This window comes from Schistocerca americana, chromosome 6, assembly GCF_021461395.2.
Source record: "Schistocerca americana isolate TAMUIC-IGC-003095 chromosome 6, iqSchAmer2.1, whole genome shotgun sequence".
NCBI classification, from domain to species: domain Eukaryota; kingdom Metazoa; phylum Arthropoda; class Insecta; order Orthoptera; family Acrididae; genus Schistocerca; species Schistocerca americana.
In genome coordinates this window covers 537,634,793-537,658,086 of record NC_060124.1, presented here as the reverse complement: position 1 = coordinate 537,658,086, position 23,294 = coordinate 537,634,793, and the positions used below count along the sequence as shown (strand labels likewise).

At 41.0% G+C, this 23,294-nt stretch overlaps 1 protein-coding gene across 2 annotated transcripts in view; it reads right to left on the bottom strand.

The window, feature by feature from the left end:
* Window positions 1-7,701: 7,701 nt before the first annotated feature.
* Window positions 7,702-23,294, bottom strand: part of LOC124619671 — a 40,493-nt gene continuing 24,900 nt past the window's right edge. The window contains exons 2-3 of one of the 2 annotated variants that reach the window (XM_047146212.1): window positions 8,824-9,584; window positions 8,553-8,726 (exon numbers count right to left, since the gene is read on the bottom strand). In XM_047146212.1, the coding sequence (XP_047002168.1) occupies window positions 8,699-8,726; window positions 8,824-9,581 (786 nt within the window). In that variant the 5' untranslated portion in view covers window positions 9,582-9,584 and the 3' untranslated portion in view covers window positions 8,553-8,698. Of the gene's footprint in view, window positions 9,585-23,294 lie in introns of both variants that reach the window. The other variant, XM_047146211.1, reaches the window with a different exon arrangement.

The window sequence follows — 23,294 nt, the reverse complement described above, 5'->3', positions numbered from 1 at the left end:
CCAACATGCTAGGTATGGGTGCGATAATCTGCATCACATCAAAAACCTCAAAGCCTGGTGACCAATATATACTTTTATGTTTCTACCATAAATGTAGTAACTGAATTTTTTGAATGTGCATACAAATGATAACGTTTCTAATTCTATTACTGAATAAGAACTACGACATTCAGTGAGTGCTCTACTTACAGAGTTAGCCATTTTTACTTTGTACTTACCTTGTTCTTTATCAGTTTCAAACAGATATGACCCCTAACCTGTGTACAAGAATCTGCAGCAACAGAAAAATCTTTGCTCATATCAGGATGATACTAGATATTGGAATTAACTAAAGCTTCTTTGATTGCATCAAAATCATTGATACCTATCTGTGTCCAAAGCCGTAAAGTGTTTCTTAAGTAATGCAAGTAGTGCTGTGCTATTTAGGAATTCATCTGGAATGAGCAAAAGAAACAGCAGAGACCAAAAAATGCTTTTAACTGCTTCTCGTCCAGATATGAGGAATTCTTGAGTGCTAATTTTATCGGAACTGATCAAACAATGGAAAATCCAGGCTGGAATGTAACAATATTGTGAAAAGAAAGTTGCTACTCACCATATAAAAGAGATCATGAGTCACAGATAGGCACAACAAATATAGCTTTCGGCCAGTAAGCCCTTGGTCAAAATTGGACAACAAACATGCACATACACACCACGCAAACGCAACTCACACACACTCTGGCAGTTTCTGGTCATTAAGGGGGGCAGTGTGGTACTGGTGTGCAAGACTCAAACTCCCCCCTTAATCACCAGAAACTGCCAAAACATGGCGACCAAAGTGAGAAGCACATGAAAAGGAGGAATTTTTTTGAATAAGATTGAGATAAGAAAAAGTTGATAGTTGCCATAGCAACATATAATAACGAGACAAAGAAACTGGTCTGCAAGATCTGATCAAGAAGATATGGTTGTGGGGTGCAGTAACCAGCCGATGCTGATGCAGTTGCAGTAACATGCCATTGTTGCTGGTTGCTGTTTGAGTTGCTGACTTCGCACCCGCCGACGCCGCGACCAACGTGTGACGTTGCCGGCACCCGTACGGTTCACCGGTGCCATTTCTACACCTCACTGACGCAGCCTACAATCCTAGGCCAGGTGAATGTAAACTAGGGTGATCGTTATTTGCAGAGGTGATTTTTTTAATGATCACGAGATTGCGAAAGGTTAGGACTATGGAGAAGGAACAACCACCTACAGAAACTACAGGACCAGCCATGACCATGACGGTGAACAAAGACATGCCAGATTTGTCTCATGTAATAAACTTAATCAAAGCTCAGAGTATTCAATTAAATGCTGTAACTGCTCAGAATGCTTCGTTAAATGAAAAACTCAAAGCACAGGGTGAAGCTTTAAATTCTAAATTTGAGGCGTTAAATGATAAAGTGGAAAATTTATGAATAGATTTAATGAACAAATTAAGTAATTCTTTAACAGTACAAATGAAGCAAATGTTTACGAACTTTAACCAAAGACAGGAGGAACAATTACAGAATTTGACCAAGAAACTAGAATTTGACATTGAAGACAAGTGCAGCAGTGTAGAGTCGGAGTTCAATGAAAAATTAGGATCACTTCAAAATGTGTGTAATGTTACATTCGATGCAGTGAAACAAAGGTTACATACTTTAAATGATTCCATTGAAAGACAGGACAAACTGATCCCTATTGTCCAATCGCAAATTGCGGGGGTCAACACTCGTGTAGATGCGGTAGAGAGAAATTGTAAGGAAAAGCTAGCAACCTCAGACACCATAAATATAAGTGGTCTGGAGGAACAAGTAGGAGAATTAATCGGCCGGAAAATGGCTGAAAGAGTAAACACAGATAACATTCCATCACGCTTAGCGTCGGAACTTGACGATACTAAGAAAGGCATAGACGATTTTGGAAGGAATTTAAACTTATCCAGAATAAAGCAGAGAAAGGGTAGGCTTCACAGAATGTAGTGTTGGCTAGTGAGGTAGTAACAGATTTACAATGGGGAGCGAATTCTGGACTCGCCAGACAATTACCCAAATTTAAATCAGATGGAAGTGTACACCCAACCCATTTCTTAAAGCGATTTAATCAGGCCTTACCAAAAAATTGGGAAGATGCAAAAAAGATAGAGTTACCTTTTAGGAGAGGCTTCCAGATGGGGCATCGTAAATATAGAAAATTTCTTGTCTTGGGCGGACTTTCAGAGAAAGTTTAAGGAGAAATATTGGTCATCTAGTGCCCGGGAGAAATTTATATCGGATTTATGGGGCCCAAAGTATTACAATAGTATGTGGGCTACAATGAGAAAACATTTTGGCTGGCATTTAACAATAGCAAAATATTTTGATTAACCAGTGGAAGGAGAGGGGTTGGTATGAATTTTGATAAGGTGATTACCCACTTACGTTAGAAAAGGCATATTACGTATATTATATATGGAAGACAGTAGAAGAGCTATTATCCTTTGTAGACGCACTTGATGCGATAATTAAAGACTGAAATAAAAATGTGCATCAGAATGAGAATCAAAATTACACGAGGAGTAATAATAATAACTCTAGTAATTTCAAAAGACATGAGACAAATTTGGCTAGAGTACACTGATATAAGCAGAATAGGGGTAATGGAAATTACCAAATAGGGCATCCACGTTCTAATATAGGCCCAGTAACTACACAAGAATTTGTACCTAGCAGTAATAGGGCTCAAACTGGAAACAACATATCAAGGTTTGGTAACCAGCCGGTAATTACAAATAGTGAGGAAAACGTAGGGCCATCTGGACCCAGGTCTTAGAAATACATTAACAGGCCTCCCTCATAGTGAGTATGTTTCATTTACACATAAAGTACCAACAAAAGAATGGTTGCTACTAGAAGAACCTAGCGTAGCTACAGTTAATCCACAACCTATTATAGGGGTCGACCAAAGCGTCAGATCCCACCCGTCGGCTTTGACCCGTGACGTGAGGATGTTGTGGTGTGTGACGTCACGATGGCGCGGAATTTAGTTTGTGAGAGTGGCGTGTTTGTAGGTGTCGTTTTGATGTGATCGGTGGTGCTCTCTGGTGGTGTGTTAGGTGATATTTTTGGTTTAGTTTGCGGGTGCGGCGTCGTGTGCGAATTTTGGTAAATTGCTTTCTTTATGTCTTTGGTAGGTATGCATATGACTGACAGGGTCAACAGTTTTCGGTTGTCGGCTATGATTGGGGACAGTGCGTTGTCTCTAATAAAATTTCTTCAACTTCAGATTTTTGGATGAAGTCGTGAAGTGTTCAGTATGTCGTGAAGAAATGAGGCTTACTTAAAGTTCCAGCGTCTCGGACCAGGGACGACTGTATGTGGAGATATTGTAAGGAGTCAAGGGAAGTGTTCGATCCCAATGTGTGGCTGTAGATGTTGGTATTGGTATCGGGAGATGTTTTTGAGCAATATAGGTCAAGGGAAGTGTTAGGTCCTATTTTATGGGATCGGGAGCTGCTGTTGAGCTATATAGGTCAAGGGAAGTGTCCGATCCCAATTTATGAGATTGGGAGCTGCTGTTGAGCTATATAGGTCAAGGGAAGTGTTTGATCCCAATTTATGGGATCGGGAGCTGCTGTTGAGCTATAGAGGTCAAGGGAAGTGTCCGATTCCAGATGATATTGTGTTTAGTGGTATTTCGGGAGTTTTGTGATGTCGGTTTTTTTCGTCGTTTTGCGTGGTTTTGTATGGGGTGGGTGTCTAAATTTGTTTATATTTAGTTTGTCCCCACCCAAAAACCTCCTATTTCCTGTGCTTGTCCCATTAGTGTTTGTTTTTCGATGTATTTTCGTCCTCATAATGTGTACGTAACGACTTTATATGCGCCATATTGGAATCGTGGTTTATGGTCGTTTCCGCCATATTTGTGACGTCATGGGTCAAAGCAGATGGGCGGGATCGGACGCTTCTGTATTTCCAACGTCTGGAATACCATAGTGATGGCAGGGCTTGTATGTGAAGAAGTCAGACAGTTGGTGGAGGCCTTCTGTGAGGTAATCACTGCAGTTCATCATGACAGTGGTGGAATCTATTTCTGTTAGTAAGATGATTAAATTAGGGTCCATCTTGATGTTGTTGATGGCTGCTGTTCCTGGTGTTAAAGGTTTATTTTCCAAGGAAATTACCTGTAGAACGTTGGTGAAAGCATACTGGAGGTAAGGATTTCATGGAAGGCAACCCGGGGATGGTTAGGTGCATTCCCACTGTAGGGATTGCAAGAAGGAGAGTAGGTCAAAAAGTACAGCATGACTGAACTTGGCTGTGTATCTGCTGTGAGATAGGACTGGAATTTCCGATTGAGGGGTTTGGTTGATAGATTGAAAACAGTGTTTCTGTAGTATCAGCTTAGTGAAGGAATCTCAAAATTTAAAGATTGTGATGAAAACAGGGGTGACGTCCAGTAAAAGAAATTTTTATAGTTAAGTGATTGAGAGGGAATCAGGAAGTGTGGAGGGGGGGGGATGAGTTCCTAGGATTAGGCAACATTTCATGAACAAAATGTAGGACTAGATATTAGCTAGGGATAGAGATGCTTGTCTGAATTGACTTAGATAGAGGGAACAGGGGACCATTTGGGATGGAATGTTGGTAGGGAGACAAAAGGGATGTAAATGGTGTCAGTGAGTGATGGGTAAACACTAGAGGAACATTGGAGGTAAAACTGGGTGGTATTTGATAGGGAAAGAACATAAAAATTGAAATAAAAATGTGAAATAAACGCAGGAAATGGTCAAATCAGAGTTTTACATAATTGTAAAGAGAATTATAGATAACAATCTGAAGGTTTAATAAAAAAAAATAATGCAGGAGGAAACTATACTGCAAGCTGTACGATGGTTCAGTGATGTGGAGATATTCTTTGTGAGTTAGTGATTGTCACAAGTAGGAAAATAAGTAACTGACATAAAATGATGAAGAGAGCAATATGCAGAGGAAGGGTGGATCTGTATGGAGTTAAATGTAACAATTTACTACTTGGATATTGTTAAACTGTCATATGGTTATCAGGTCCTGTATAGGTTTCCCACCTGTGTGCGGTGTGTCTGTGGCGATGAAAATTCTCTTGCCCAGGAAGATCTCACTAAGGCCATCACAGACAGGTGCTATTCCCCAAATCTAATCCACAGACAAATTTCCAGTGCCATATACTAACACATCCCATGCGTGCCACATTGAACCATGCCACATAGCTTTTCTATTAAGCACAATCCATTGACTATACAGAACACAAGTAAAATACCCAAAACCAAGTCCACCTGTAGTTGAGCTATGAGTTGCAGTTGAGAATCCTGCCTGCACAATAAACCTTGCAATGTGCAACTCCATTACTCTGGTAGTCATATGAACAACAGCTGGATCTAAGGTCTCAGCATACAGGTGAGAACAATGTGCAAGCAGTCCTCCACTAAACATTTTGGCTCCTTTATTATGAGTTGGAAGAAGTTGATTTGTCTCATGATCCTACATGGTGCTGGGAAGCATTTTTATGGTTTCTAGTGCCGTTCAAGGTGTAAACACATTTATTTTTGTGTCACCGTTGGTGCGACCGTGCATCAGTTTTGAATTGCAGGACAGAGCACCTACAATCCCCAGGAACCAGCTCCAAAGGAGCACTCATACATAATAACTTGTTACATCCTCAACTCACACTCACCCCCATCCCCTTTCCACATGGGTCATATTAATGTGGGAGACCCAGATGCAAGAACTGTTTGCTACACCCACTGAGCACATCATCCTCCACCTCCTCAACATGTTTATCCTATCCTGTCAGAGGCAGGAATACCTGTGAATGCAGTCACGACATATATTGGCTCTGTCGCAATTTCTGCACGATATTTCATGTGAGCATGGCCACTAATCCACTGTCCACCTGAATGAATGGCCGCTGCAAAACTTTGACCAAGCACAGGGCTGATTATCCAGTGGCAGAACAAAATGCTGAGTGCAACATGCTCGATTTCAGTAGCTACTTCACAGTGTGTGCCATATTGATCCTTCTCCACCTGCCTACCCCCTCCTCCACCTTCCTCCTCTCAACATCAGCTTCTCTGAGTTACTTAGATGTTTCCATAATTCTGCTGGCCTCAATCTCTGCTAGCTTCCTGCCACCCACCCATCTTTACACTGTACTGGGACTATAACTTCACTCACCCTGTACCCACACCATCTTCCTCACAGTCTCACTTTCCTTTGTCACTCCCTCCCAATCCATTCTTCCATGTTACTGCATATGATCATTGTGCAACCCACAAATTCATTGATGCCAGCATCCCTGTCACATCTGTTTCCTGTGCACTTACTACCTCTCCCTCCAACATTGCTATACCATAACTGTGCTGCTTCCCTTCTTAAGTGATTAAAGAAGACCATGAATAACCTATATCCTGACATCTAGCTCTTATCCATCTATCCCCGCATCATCCCCTCCACCTTCCTGCTAAAAATATTGTTTTAACTATACAGTCATTTACTTCTAATTTTTATAATCTGTATCTTTTCTCTAGCTTTCTTATTTTTTGTTTCCTTGCTTGTACTTCTCCATTACTTTCTTATTATTTTTTTCTGTGATGTTGCCAATTTTTGTATCAGCTATGTTCCCTCTTTCAATCATTCCATCGCTTATCTCCACTGTATTGATTTCATTGCTAACTTTCCTTTCACACTGTCTTGCTATGTCTCCTTTGATGTGACCTTCTGAATGATTTGCTAATAAAATCCCAGATTAGTCCAGTCCCCCCACCCCCCTACCCTCTCTGATCAGATGAATGTACTTCTGATTGCAAAACTGGTCTTCACCTGCCTTTATGTTTGTGTCTGTGTCTGCTTCCAATCAGTATGCAGAACTTTTTATATAATGTATGTCAAAGAAAATATTTGGTACAAGTAAGTAATAGCTAAAATTTATACATTCCTTTCACCAAGAAGTGATTGGCATGGCTAAATCAGAATGAGGAAAATGACTGGTATCTGTAGAACAGAGCACAGATGTGTTCTCATTTATGTAATGAAGAATCCTCAAATTAGTTCCTGCAATTATTTTTGACATTTCTATCACTGCTATCTTGTAATCCTGCTGCTTCCCTCTTTAAGTGATTAGAGAAGACCATCAATAACCTATATCCAGATAGTCAGACAGGGATTTCAGTCCTGCTGTATCCTGATGTCAGACAAGTCTTATCACCTTGTCACTTTATGTTCACAAGGAGGCTAAGACCAGTTTATAATGTTTGCAAAGTGTTTTAAGAGAAATTTCACACTGAATGATTCTGACATTGCATAATGTACTCTTATTTCCAAGAGCTCTCAAATTTCTTTTAAAAGGTATCTTCTCTATCAATAATTATGGCTGCATCTGTAGAAAAAAGGTCAAGCATTAATTGTATGCCAAAACACTCACTCCTTTGTGAACTATCACTTACCAAACCCATATTTCAATGTGTTGCACTGTTTATGAAATAATGGAGTTGCTTAAAATTGTGCAGGAAGTATGATTAGATTAAGAAATACTACTAATCATTGTGATTGAAACAGAAACAAAAAATTTAGGAGTCAATGAAAAAATGTTTTATCAATCTTTATTTCCAGGTTACTTTATTAACACTTTTATATTATCAATTACGAAAACATAATGTTGCACAAACTGGTGCAAAATAAGACATATTGATTAAGTACATGTAGGACTTTGATAAAAACATGATCTCACTGATTACAAAAAAATTATACGCACTGGTAAGAACTTTAGTCACAATGATTACATGTCCTTCTGTTTATGATACAAGAAATGAATTGAATAGTAAATGTCTAAGGTAACTTTTTTTTATTTAGAAACAGTTGGTTTGGGTGTGAATTATGAATAAAGTTGTAGCCTAATTATTTAATTTTGTTGTCAGTCTCTAATGGAAGGCCATTTCAGAAGTTTTACTACAATAGTCACCATGGATTAACAGCATTCAGAACCACAAAAAGTGTGCTTCAGTCTGCATTAAAATAAAATAGGTATAATCATATGTCACACCAATCTGCAACAGTGTCAAAGCTGTTTCTTACGTTTCTTTCCTTTTGGTGGTGAATGATTGCTTAGTTTGTAAAGAGACGCCAGAACACGTCTCTCATGGAAAATATATAAAAAGCGTCTCCTTGCTATAATATCTATTTTGGATTAAGGAGTGTTAACAGAAACTGGGTTTCCTTGGCAACATTATTCATTATCGAGGATTCATTTAATATTATTCCACAGTATTGGCTACAGATGGGTTTATGTTACTCGAAGTCAGGAACTTAAGCAGTCTACAGCAATCCCTTTCTTTCAAACACAGGTAACATTAGTTTAATACACCTCAAGAATGAATTATTAGCATAAGCCTCACTGTTTACTGCAGTGTCACATCCATTAATTGCTGCCTCGATGTCAAAGCCCTTTCTTTCATCAGAGCGCACAAGAGGCTGTATTGCAATAGCTCCATACAGAGAGAACCACGAATGATCTTCGTAGTCTTGCCGAAAATCGTCGTAGGATATATGATGTTCTTGTGTGACACCAATATCATCCAAGGTTTCAATCAAGTGGAAGTAGTACTCCTCCAAGAGATCCTCTACATGGGAAACATAGACTTCTTCCTTGAGACTGGTATGTAGGAAATATTGTAGATCTAGTGACGGTGATGAGAAATGTGCCATCTGGAAATCGATAAGAACAACATCGTTAACAGAGCCACCCAAGTATTTGAACATCATATTGTTAGTCCAACAGTCTGCATGAATTAATGCTTGGAACCTTCTTTTCTTCCACTTTGTGATCTCGGAAATATTTGCAAATGCTGTTTTGGAAATAGCTCGAAGTTTGGAAGCATATGTGGAGTAGTGGCCACCTGCTCTCTCGAGCTCCCTAGCTAACAAGAGACACGCATTTTTAAAGAAATTTTTCATCTGTGGTGCTGCGTCACCATTGAATATAGAAAAAGTCTTATAATTATCCATACATGTGCGATCCTTCATGATGAGACCTATGGATGCTGCATGGAGCTCAGCTAATTTTCTGACCACAGCTCTAGAGTGTGCCAAGTCTAGCCCCTGGCTTCTTTTAGCTATGACATACCCACTATCTCTCAAGTCTTCCAGCATCAAATAGTCAACTGGCTCACTACCAGAATGAAAACATACTGCTGCTAGCTGCGAGTATTTCTTAGGGTCGGCACTTTGCAATAACTGGGTCATCACTGGAAGCATCTTGGTGAAAACTGAAATTTCTCTTTCAAAAGCACCCATGTTCTGAGCAACTTCGCGGACTGTTTTTCCATCTGGAAGACATTTAATGAAGAATGATAGAGTCATTGTGTAACACTTAATTCGGTGTTTAAATGTCACAGTCATTCGGAAAGTATCGCTCAAGTAATTCTCCTTTCCAACTGTGGCACCCTTGACACTCGCTGAGACAATAGAGCAGTCTTCAAAGTTGCTGACATACTTCAGTGACTGCTTGATGAAGTCGTCATCCAGCCATACAGGAACTGTGGCAGCAGCATCTGCAGACATGACCTGATAAGAACAAAAACAAAAGACATCTTTTTACAATCAGTTCTGCTTTCAATGGTGAAAAACTATGGTGTAAATGTGCTACCATATTTACAATGTCTTTGGAGCAGGGAATCTCCAGTCTCTACAAATTTTACTACAAAAGTTATCAGTCAATGATCACAGAAATTTTGTTTATTGGGTTAGACAGATTCGACACTTTACTCATTTTCAATAGGCCATAATGCTTCTTTTGCGAATGGATATGTCAGAACATAGTATGTGTGAGCATCTCTTCAAAGCTCCTACTACACAAACAAATCAAATTGTTCGATAAAGTTTGAGATTAACACCTCTCCAGGTTCCATCTGATCAATAAATCACATCGTATTAGCTTATTGAGACACACGTAACTACACTGTGTATAAAGTCTTCTGCTGGCTAGACCCACTCAGTCCTCTAGTTGGACCCTTGAATAAATGTTCTCTCTTACAATGTTCGAAAACAACCATCAGCTAAGAGGCATTATGGGCTATTAAAAGCAACCAAAGTGACGAAACCACTTCAGCCCATAAACAAACTTTCTGTGAGCACTGACTGAGATAAACTTTATCGGCATAAATACATGGTTATTCATAAGTACCGCCAGGATTTCAGAAGATGACTTTGTGAAAACTGCAATACTTTCAGAAAAATGACTTATACACTATGTGATTGAAAGTATCCACGTAACTATTAGTGGACATTAGTATGGGGAACAGCCGGCCTTCATTCTTCACCTTTACGAAGGCTTGAACTCCATTGGGGACACTCAGTAAGGGCTTTTATTTATTTATTTATTTATTATCATCCCAATGATCACATTTGTGATATAGGACTTGTCAGGATACATTTCAACAACTATATAATATCTTTACAAAATTTTTTTCTATGCTGAATTCATATGAATCTGTCTTATATTTAATACAATATACAACTAATAAGTGTTTTTATAACATAATTTCTTATGTGCTTGACAGACCTGTTCCTTCATGTTGTGATGTCATTTGTCACATTTATGATATCATATATTCTTATACAGTTGAGCAGAGCTATTCACTTATACTGTAGTGACATTTGTTAAGCATGTGGTTCTTAATCTTCTTATGTGCTTGACAGACATATTCATTGATGTAATTTCATTTGTCACATTTTAATTTATCCTCATTTACCAGCTCTTTGATATGTTTTGCCTTGATTACGTACATGTTTCTGACTTCGGGTCCTTGTTACAGCTTATACGTGGAGATCTTTACATTGCCGTGTATTGTAATTTTGGTAGTCTGTATTGGTTTTCATTTTGTCCTGATTTCTTTTGATCACAAACAGACATTTCTGAATGTATAATGATGAAATTGTTAAAAAGGGACCTACAATGTGTTTGAGGTGGGCTCTGGGTCATTATCTGAATAGTGCGTTTTTATAATTTGAAAATCTCATTTAGACGACAATTTGTTTTTCCCCAGAATACTATCCCATAGGATGCAGTAGACTGAAAATAGCGAAAATATACTAATCTGGTACAGTCATGACTGCAAACTCTTGAAATTCTTCTAAGTACAAAACATGCTGAATTTAGTTTTAGCGCTAAGCTCACCACATGGTCCTTCCAGTTTATCTTCTCATCAATGTGCATACCCAGGAATATTGCCCACTGTACTCTTTCAAGTTGTTTGCCCTCCATGGTGGGATTTAGGTCGTCATGTTCACTTATTTTTCCATATTGCACATAATTAGTTTTTTTTTTTTTTTGCATTCAATGTTAGCTTGTTTGCACTAAACCATTTTTGTATATGTTGTAGGACATGGTCCACAGTACTGTGCAATGACTGCTTCATATCACTAACTATTAAACTAGTATCATTGGAAAATATGATTCTGCCGGCCGAAGTGGCCGTGCGGTTAAAGGCGCTGCAGCCTGGAACCGCAAGACCGCTACGGTCGCAGGTTCGAATCCTGCCTCGGGCATGGATGTTTGTGATGTCCTTAGGTTAGTTAGGTTTAACTAGTTCTAAGTTCTAGGGGACTAATGACCTCAGCAGTTGAGTCCCATAGTGCTCAGAGCCATTTGAACCATTTGAAATATGATTCTAGCTTTTCTCTCTGACACCTGGATATCATTAATGTAAATGAGGAGCAGCAAGGGGTCTTATACACTTCCTTGGGGTACTCCTGCTGTGCCCTCCTTTGAATCTGATCTTAGTTTAATTTTTTGGTTAATATCTGGTGCTGTAATTTCAACCACTTGCATTCTCTTTTCCAGATACGACTCAAACCACTTTTTTACCGGTCCTCTGATACCTATAGCTTCAAGCTTTTCCAAAAGTATGCTGTGGTCAACAGTGTCAAAGGCGTTCACAGATCTAAATTTATCCCAACTACACTTTTTCCCTCTTCCAATTTACTGATTATTTCTTTATTTCTCTGAATGTCTAGAGGGATGGAATCCCATACTTCCTCAAGAACCAAAACTAGGGAGGCAGTGATGGAGGCTGCGATCTGCAATGGAGTTGAAATTCTTTCTCATCGCAAAGGTGTTCCATTAGGTTCAGGAAGGGGATCTTGGCAGGCCTGTCCACCTCAGGGACGTTGTTGTCCACAAAGATGCTGCTTTATGAAAGAGTGCATTGTCAGGCTCATACAAATAACCATCGCCTCCGAACTGTTCCTCTACTGTACATAGTAAACAGTACTGTAAAATGTGTTTATTTCCTTCCACACTTAGCGTTCTCTGAAGCACAATAAGGCAACCATGCCCTAACCACGAAAAATACCTCTATGCATCTACATCTACATGGATACTTTGCAAATCACATTTAAGTGCACGGCAGAGGGTTCATCGAACCACCTTCACAATTCTCTGTTATTCCAATCTCGTACAGAGTGTGGAGAGAATGAACACATATATCTGTCCGTGCGAGCTCTGATTTCCCTTAATTTATCATGTTGATCATTTCTCCTTACATAGGTCGCCGTCAACAACATATTTTCGCATTTTCAGGAGGAAGCTAGTGACTGAAATTTCGTGAGATTTCTCTGCAGCGAATGAAAGCAGTTTATGGTGATGGTGTTGATGTGAGTACTGTGCATCGTTGGGCGAGTAAGTTTAAAGATGTTGAGGTGGGACCATCTGACCTGCGTGACAAACAAAGAATTGCACGTCCTGTGACAGCAACCACCTTGTTTCACAAGGAAAATGTTGACAGATTGATTCAGGACAATCATCGTATCACTCAGAGAAATTGCAAGCACAATCGGCATTTCACAAGAACCCGTGGATCACATTATTGCTTTGCTTAGCTATTGGAAGATCTGTGCACACTTCACGTGCCACCACAGCAGAACTTCAGAGACTGAATCTCACCACCATACAGCATGCTCCATACAGTCCAAATCTCCATAGTGAAAGACAATATGAGAGGACATCATTATGCTTCTGATGAAGACGTTGAGAGAACTGTGAGACTGTGGTTGTGGAAATGGAGTGACGACTTCTTCCGTGACGGCTTCATAAAACTTGTTCATCGTTGGCAGAAATGTATCCAACTGGTTGGTGATTAAGTGGAAAAGTGAATATTGCTAATTAAAGATCACATTCTAAGGATTATTTCTGCGTTTGATTTATTGAAATTTTCCCATCCAAACCCCATTAATGAAGGTGGGGGCATTACTTTTCATTCAATCCTCATAGTTGTCCAACCTCAGTCTTACTATTTAGCACTGGCTATTTGTAACACCAAAGTAGTGCTATGATACTCGATTACAACCATTTTTAAGCAGAGTTTCAAAAAATTGGGATCAATAACAGAACACAGGTACTCATAACATTGTGTAGTATTCTTCTGTCCTTCGTTAGGTCAGCGGCGGATACAGGAAAGCCTCAAGGACGGGGCGCTAAAGATATCTTGAGCTACCTTTACTTTTACTGCAATAAAAAATAATCAAGTCACATGCAAAGTTTAAGAAAGTTTTGTTTAACCTGATTATGCACATATAAAAGACAATGCCATCTTATGATATAAAAAAGTTACTCTTCCTCAAATGATTAATTCTATGAGCCTATTCGAGATCGCTAGAACGGCCGAAACTTTTAGCTACCTATGTGCCAGACAGAAGCGTATAAAATACGATGATGTGGATGTGTGTGCTACATAGGAAAGTACAGCTAATCGATAACTCGATTCAGTCGAGTCGATTGACGAGGGAAACGAACGAATAGCGTGCAGGCTGACTGGTGGGAGTGGAGTGGGTGGCAATGAGGGTAGCCCAGGGAGGGGGGCGCCCCCCAATATGTATCCGCCACTGCGTTAGGCTACTTTCTGAGAAAAGCAGCGAATGGTGGACAGACTAAGTTCTCTTTTATTAACCTATTTTACTTGATATTTTGATTCTAAATACCCTGCAACATACAATACAAAAATCTGAGGGAATCTTAGACATTCAATTAAGACTGAAAAATTCTACGTTTATTACATGAAGTACCAAAAAAAAAACGAAAAGCGCATATTTCAGATACCTGTCATGTTAGCAGATTTAATAGTCAAGTTAAACTGGAGGTGAAAAAACGGGTATAACTGCAAACCGGTTGCTTCAGCGGATAACCGCCATCATTACTTCACAGTCACATCACCAAAAGTGGATCTGCATGGCTTTGGAGGGGCTGGAACGTTCCTGATGGATCTGTTACTCAAGTTACATCCTGAAGGCAGGGAGCTCTCCTGACCGACCCATTCTGTTGTTATAGGTTCTCTTCTTCTTCTTCCTCTTCTTTTTCTTAGCGCATATTGTGACAGAGACTGGCGGTCCTCGAGGTCAGCTCTGGACCTGACACTGCAGCATGGAAGGTATCTTCTGACCTATAATTATACCATATCCAAATGTCCTTCAGCCACGAGTTCCTTTTCCTGCCAACAGACCTTTCCCCTTGTATTTTCCCTTCAGTTATGAGCTGTAAGAACTGGTGTCTTTTGTCTCTTACGATGCACCCTAGATATGGGAGTTTTCATTTGTTTTAGAGTGAGCAGTAGTTCTCTTTGCCTTTTGATCCGATGGAGGACTTCTTCGTTTCAAGTTTTCAGCACCCAAGGTATGCATAAGAGACAGCAATACAGAAACACTGATGGGAAAAAACTGAAACACCAAGAAGGAGTTGTGTGACATAAGGAGAAGGCCAGCAGCGCCACTATGAGGGTGCAAGTCAGGCTTGCTTTAAATACTCACTGTAACTGTTGCGGGCGTTAGTCACGTTTGAGACTGAACATTGGGTTGGGATGTTTTGGGGGAGGAGACCAGACAGCATCTCATCAGATTAGGGAAGGAAGTCGGCCGTGCCCTTTCAAAGGAACCATCCCGGCATTTGCCTGGAGCGATTTAGGGAAATCACGGAAAACCTAAATCAGGATGGCCAGACGCGGGATTGAACCGTCGTCCTCTCGAATGCGAGTCCAGAGATTGAACGTGGCGAGTTGATATTAATCAAGAATGTCTTTACAGTGACGAAGACACCATTTTCAGCATCTCACTGAGTTTGAATGAGGTCGTGTAATAGGGCTATGGGAAGCTGGTTATTCCTTCACGATACTGCAGCAATACTTTGCAGGAATGATTGCTGGCAGTCTTGCTCACGAAGATGTACGGTCGCAAGAAGACCGGACTCCGGATGGCCACATGGCACTACCGAGAAGGAAGACCATCATGTTCGGCGTATGGCACTGGCGCATCACAGTGCATCTGTAATAGCAATTCGAGCAGCAGTTGGCAACTGTTCCAAATCGGTTACTTCAAGGACAGTTCCGAGACAGATGGCCTGTAGGACGCAATCCATTGACCCCCGACCACCGCCGTCTGTGACTTCAGTAGTGTCAAGGGACAGCTCATTGCAGGGCAGGGTGGAGATTGGTTGTATTTTCTGATGAAAGCTGGTTGTGTTTAGGTGATAGTGGTGGCTGTGTGTTGGATAGAAGGTGGCCAATTGAGGGCCTGCAACCAATCTGTCTGCATGCTAGACATACTGGATCTTCACCTGGAATTATTATCTGGAGTGCGATTTCCTATGACAGCAGGAGCACTCTCGTGATTATCCCATGAACCCTGACCGTAAATGTGTACGTCAGTCTGGTAATTCGAACTGTTGTGCTCTCATTCATAATCAGCATTCCAAGGGGTGTTTTCCAACGGGATAATGCTCGCCCACATACCTCTGTTGTAACCCAACATACTCTACAGAGTGTCCACACGTTGCCTCGCCCTGCTCGATCACCAGATCTGTCTCCAGTCGAGTACCTATAGAACATTATCGGACAACAGCTCCAACGTCACCCACAAACAGCATTAACGGTCGCTGTACTGACCGATCAAGTGCGACAAGCAAGGAACTCCATTCCACAAACTGACATCCGGTACCTACACAACACAATGCATGCACGTTTGCATGCTTGCATTCAACCTTCTGGCGGCTGCACCGGTTGTTAATGTACTAGCATTCACATTTGCTAATGGCTTATCTCGCACTTACTTTAACTTATGATCTTGGAATGTTGATCACTTAAATATGTTACCTAGACAAATGTATTCCTGAAATGTCATTACTGTACATTAATTATTTATTGATGTTGCGATTTTTTCCGTTAGAGTACATTTCAAAAGCATCAACTCTTTTCTCTAGATATTCGTCAAAGGTCTAGCTTTCGCATCCACAGACAATTTAGTCCAGCACAGTGAAGAAATGGCCTGTTTGTCAACACTTCCAACACAAAAGTTGTAGTCTTCTCTAAGAGAGGAATCCAGAAGGTATTGTATATAAAAGCAAATAAGACTGAACAAGTATCCTCGTTGAAGTACTAGTGTACTGTGATGAATGAGCGGTGTGACTCAAGTTCACATCTGCAGATAGGCAATCCAATGTACAGATGTCCGCAGCAGGCTACATAACCCCTTCCTGTAGCAGCGACTTCAGAGGACTGCACGTACGTATTAGTGTCTGTTGCGTCACAAACGGCGCCCATTTTGAGCACCTGTAATGTGAGTTACGAAGTTAGAGAGAGACACTCACTGACGTGTGTCTGTTTTCTGTTTGTCTTGTAGTTTCTGCGCAGTCATCTTCTGAAACACTGGAAGGTAGTAGTGAATAGGCCTGTACAACTACATTCTTGATAACAAATTACTGGAAACAGTAACCTCCGTAAAACGTCTAGGAGTACCTATGTGCAGCGACCATAAGTTAAATTACCACGTAAAGCAAATAGTAGGAAAAACAGGAGCTATACTCTGTTCATCATAAGAATAAACCTGATGTAGACAAACACAAACGCGATGATTTGTCAGAAGCTGTAGCACACCTACAATGGTGTTGTTACGCTCTTGGAAGTAGGTCCATTTATGATTAGATATATTGTTGCTAAGTTACGTTAAATGAAACCTTAACATATTCAAATGTATTAACAGTCATCAACATTTTTCTTAATCATGCTTTATCTACGTAGTTTTTATTTCAAAAATCGTGTACAGTTAGAGCCTCTGCACTGTTGTGCTCTGATTGTCGCGCTGTTAATACGGCAGTATGAAAACGCTGAGGCTGCATCCTGTTTCGTAGTGAAACACGCGTGTGGAACACGGTTAAAAAGCGCCGAGAATTAGGTTGTTCTTAATGTCTGTCATACACTTAAGAGAGATAATCGGCTTTGAAGTTTTCCGCCCCATGTATTAGATATCATTACTAACGTCTGACATTTGATTTGTAGCGAAGCTGGTAGCGCAACAACTATGGAACTTATTAAATTTTATGATTCACTGGTTCAAGCCTCGTCTGTGTTCAATTATTTTCTCGTTCAATTTCAAATACATACATCTCATAATTGTAAAATTAATCATCATTTTTTATGAATAATGCACGTCTTCTTGTTTTTAATTACATACTGCACGTGAAATTCCTGTTTTCATTTCAAATACAAATTCTAAGTTATCGAAAAAAAAATGGCTCTGAGCATTGTGGGACTTAACAGATGAGGTCATCAGTCTCCTAGAACTTAGAACTACTTAAACCTAACTAACCTAAAGACATCACACACATCCATGCCCGAGGCAGGATTCGAACCTGCGACCGTAGCGGTCGCGCGGTTCCAGACTGAAGCGCCTAGAACCGCTCGGCCACTCCGGTCGGCTCAAAGATAACAATTTAATATATAAGGTAGAAATGAAAACCGAATATTCTTTATTGTTTTATGCCACAGATGTTGATATGTGTAGTTGAAACATGAAAAACCACTCTTTTTCACAGCATCGAGCACACCATACAAATGCTGCACTTTTACATTTGCCACTGTATCATTACAATATGAACCTAACGGAATTTATCTGGAGAAGGAACAAGACGTTAGGCTCCAGACATACCGGCACTAACGCACGCAGCTTTTTCACATGTCACTGCTGAACGCTGGCAGGATATAGAACGGCACGTCATAAAAGAAGAGGAGGAAATGCGGCGTCTGGGTGGCTTTATGGATTCTGTTGTTGATCGACTCGTTATCAACGTGGCTGATGGTAGTTCCAGAACTGAAATGTATTTCTGGGACTCGGATAAGAAAAGAACTAAGATATCACCAGAAGACTGACTAATTAATATCTTCAGTGGCTTCAATATTCGACAGTACGGTGAAATCCCTGCAGTATGCTTTTGCATCACACATAGGTCACTCAGAAAAATTACCCTATCTTTATGTTAGGAATTTTCCTCACTCTTGTTTGTAAATAGAGTACTATGTCAGATGAGAACGAGAGCATTTTGTGCTTTCCGTCTCGTTACCTAAGAAGCGCGCTGTAGTGCTGGAGTTTTGCCGAATATTATTTCATTCTCTTTAAAAATTAAGTGACATTCGAGGCTATATTGTTTCTTTGCCCGTCTCTTTTCACGTCAGAACTGCAACTGCTCCCATTATTGCAGGTTGGTTGAACGGCTGGTTGGCCAGTGCAGTCCCAGTTTAATGGGCCGATAAAGCTATTGTCCCGCACATTATCGCTCAATCTATGTGCGGGTAACACAGCATAAAACGTATTCTTATGATCGATCGTACTTGGTTCTACTGGTCACAGCTTGGCTTCCGAAATCCAATGAGATTCAAGCAAACGTGGAAGAAAACATGGTGTAATGTTTACATCAGGGTTATTCTTACGATGAATAGAGTATAGATTGAGATTCGTAGAAAGAATCTTAAGTAAATGTAATTCATTCACTAAAGAAGTGACTTACAAGACTTTGACCTGATTCCGAAGATGAAGTAACCACTTCGTGGCATTCACTTCAGAACTGTTCCAGAGATTCGATAGGCAGTAGACCGCTCCCATGATATTGGAAATTCTGATGGAATGATATATATTCCTTCTGCCTTATTTGATCTTAAGCCCTCCAAAGCTCTCTTAAATTCTGATTCTAATACTGAATTTAAGAGAGTTTTGGAGGGCTTAAGATCAAATAAGGCAGAAGAGATGGGTAACATTCACAGCTCTCTAGGTATGCATTTCAGAGCCTACACTTACTAAACTTTTTTACTTCCTGTTATATCCCTGAAAACTGACCATTCCTTCTCGGTCATAGTATCTACTTTCCACATCGTACCACGTGTCTACAACGCCACCAGGCAATATTCAGTCTCTAGGTGAAGAGTGACCATAATTAGTGTGTGTACTCTGTGAGTCACTGAAGTGCGAGGTAGATGGTATTTTCTATTGTGGAATACATTAAGGTTTCTTCCTGTTGCATTCATTCTAGGAATATGGGAAAAATCGTTAGATATACATCCATATGTGATCTCTTGGTAGTCTTATTTTACCTTCACTATCTGTGCGGGAACGATACTTGGGAGAGGGTGGAATATTCTTAGCTCCCGCCTTGTAATTTTCTAAACATGTTTTTGCAAGGTATTCGGCATTTTATTTCAGGCTGAGATTTTTCAGTATTTCCGCTAGACGCAGTGGCGGAGTAAACCGTAGGACGACCAGGGTGACGAAAATAAATGACGCTCCCACTCTGCTTGGAAACTTATGTATTTATAGTGTACATTTTGTAAAAAAAAAAAAAAAAAAAAAAAAAAAAAAAAAAAAAAAAAAAAAAAAATTAATATACAAGGTGACAAGTATTGAACTGTATGAAAAACACGTAAATTAGTTACAAACTACGGCGTGCACACACTTTATTCAACATGTAAACGTCACTACAGGCTACAGATATTCGGATCTAGGTTATGACACGTTCGATATGCCTGTCATTATTAGCGAAGATGTGGCGCAGACGAATAGCGAAATTCTGCATGACCCGTTGAAGTGTCGAGATATCGATGCTGGCGATGACCTCCTGAATGGTTGTTTTCAGCTCAGCAATGGTTTTTAGGTTATCGCTGTACACCTTTTCTTTAATATAGCCCCACAAAATGGACTCGCATGTGTTCAGATCCGGATAATATGGCGGCCAATCGAGGCCAATGTCAGTGGTCTCTGGGTACCCCAGAGCCTGAATGCGGTCCCCAAAGTGCTCCTCCAGCACATCACTCTCTTGCTTCGATCTACGTCGATATCTGCATCTACATAGACACTCCGCAAGCCACAGTAAGGTGCGTGGCGGAGGGTACCCTGTGCCACTATTTGTCATTTCTCCTGCTGTTCCACTCATAAATAGAGCTAGGGAAAACCCACTGTGTGTACGCCTCCGTATGAGACCTACACTAATGGCCATTAAAATTGCTACACCAAGGAGAAATGCAGATGATAAACGGGTATTCATTGGACAAATATATTATACTAGAACTGACATGTGATTACATTTTCACGCAATTTGAGTGCATAGATCCCGAGAAATCAGACCCAGAACAATCACCTCTGGCCGTAATAACGGCCTTGATACGCCTGGGCATTGAGTCAAACAGAGCTTGGATGGCGTGTACAGGTACAGCTGCCCATGCAGCTTCAACACGATACCACAGTTCATGAAGAGTAGTGACTGGCGTATTGTGACCAGCCAGTTACTCGGCCACCATTGACCAGATGTTTTCAATTGGTGAGAGGTCTGGAGAATGTGCTGGCCAGGGCAGCAGTCGAACATTTCCTGTATCCAGAAAGGCCCGTACAGGACCTGCAACATGCGGTCGTGCATTATCCTGCTGAAATGTAGGGTTTCGCAGGGATCGAATGAAGGGTGGAGCCACGGGTCGTAACTCATCTGAAACGTAGCGTCCACTGTTCAAAGTGTCGTCAATGCGAACAAGAGGTGACCGAGACGTGTAACCAATGGCACCCCATACCATCATGCCGGGTGATACGCCAGTATGGCGATGACGAATACACGCTTCCAATGTGCGTTCACCGCGGTGTCGCCAAACACGGATGCGACCATCATGATGCTGTAAACAGAACCTGGATTCATCCGAAAAAATGACGTTTTGCCATTCGTGCACCCAGGTCTGTCGTTTAGTATTTCTTGAATGTCGACGACGTACAATTTGTGATGTTAATACATACACATGATAGAAAGTTATCTGTGCATCTCCTGTCTGTGATGCAGCGTCAAGGGTAACCGCAGCCGTGGTCTCCGAGCTGATAGTCGATGCTGCTGCAAACGTCGTCGAACTGTTCGTGCACATGGTGGTCAAACGTCCCCATCTGTTGACTCAGGGATCGAGACGTGGCTACCCGATCCGTTACAACCATGCGGATAAGATGCCTGTCATCTCGACTGATAGTGATGCGAGGCCGTTGGGATCCAGCACGATGTTCCGTATTACCCTCCTGAATCCACCGATTCCATATTCTGCTAACAGTCATTGGATCTCGACCAGTACGAGGAGCAATGTCGCGATACGATAAACTGCAATGGCGATAGGCTACAATCCGACTTTTGTCAAAGTCGGAAACGTGATGGTACGCATTTCTCCTCCTTACACGAGGCATCACAACAACGTTTCACCAGGCAACACCGGTCAACTGCTGTTTGTCTATGAGAAATCGGTTGGAAACTTTCCTCATGTCAGCACGTTGTAGGTCTCGCCACCTGCGCCAACCTTGTGTGAATGCTCTGAAAAGCTAATAATTTGTATACCACAGCATCTTCTTCCTGTCGGTATTTCGCGTCTGTAGTACGTCATCTTCGTGGCGTAGCAATTTTATTGGCCAGTAGTGTAATTTCTCGTATCTTATCTTGGTGGTCCTCACGCGCGATGTATGTTGGCGGCAGCAGAATCATTCGGTAGTCAGCTTCAAATGCCGTTTCTCTAAATTTTCGCAATAGTGTTTCCCGAAAAGAACGCCGTCGTCGCTCCAGGGATTCTTATCTGAGTTCCCGAAGCATCTCCGTAATACGTAATACATTTTCTTTGAACCTCCAAGTAACAAATCTAGCAGCCCTCCTCTGAATTGCTTCTTTCAAACCGATCTGGTACGGATCCCAAACACTCGAATAATACTCAAGAATAGGTCGCACTAGCGTCTCCTTTACAGGAGAACGGCTCTTTCCTAAAATTCTCCTAATAAACCGAAGTCGACCATTTGCCTTCCCTACCTCAGTTCTCACACGCTCGTTCCACCTCATGTCGCTTTGCGACGTTACACCCAGATATTTAAAGGCCTTGACTATGTCAAACTGGACACTGGTAATATTGCATCTGAACATTACAGGTTTGTTCTTCCTACTGATCCGCATTAACTCACATTTTTCCACATTTAGGGCTAGCTGCCATTGATCACACCAACTGGAAATTTTGTCGAAGTCGTCTTGTGTCTTCCTACAGCCGCTCAACTTCGACACCTTACCGTACACCACGGCATCATCAGCAAACAACTGCAGACTGCTGCCCACCCTGTCTGCCAAATCATTCATGTACCGGGTGATCAAAAAGTCAGTATAAAGTTGAAAACTGAATAAACCACGGAATAATGCAGTTTTTTTTTGTGGTCATCAGTCACTTCGTTCTTGATCGTCCACTCTTGGTTGTTGTACATATTGTATATGACCCGTCTCTCCCTATAGCTTACCCCTACTTTTTTCAGAATCTCGAACAGCTTGCACCATTTTATTTTGTCGAACGCCTTTTCCAGGTCGAAAAATCCTATGAAAGTGTCTTGATTTTTCTTTAGCCTTGCTTCCATTATTAGCCGTAACGTCAGAGTTGCCTCTCTCGTCCCTTTTCTTTTCCTAAAGCCAAACTGATCGGCACCTAGCGCATTCTCAATTTTCTTTTCCATTCTTCTGTATATTATTCTTGTAAGCAGCTTCGATGCATGAGCTGTTAAGCTGATTGTGCGATAATTCTCGCACTTGTCAGCTCTTGCCGTCTTCGGAATTGTGTGGATGATGCTTTTCCGAAAGTCAGATGGCATGTCGCCAGATTCATATATTCTACACACCAACGTGAATAGTCGTTTTGTTGCCACTTCCCCCAATGATTTTAGAAATTCTGATGGAATGTTATCTATCCCTTCTGCCTTATTTGACCGTAAGTCCTCCAAAGCTCTTTTAAATTCCGATTCTAATACTGGATCCCCTATCTCTTCTAAATCGACTCCTGTTTCTTCTTCTGTCACATCAGACAAATCTTCACCCTCATAGAGGCTTTCAATGTATTCTTTCCACCTACCTGCTCTCTCCTCTGCATTTAACAGTGGAATTCCCGTTGCACTCTTAATGTTACCACCGTTGCTTTTAATGTCACCATA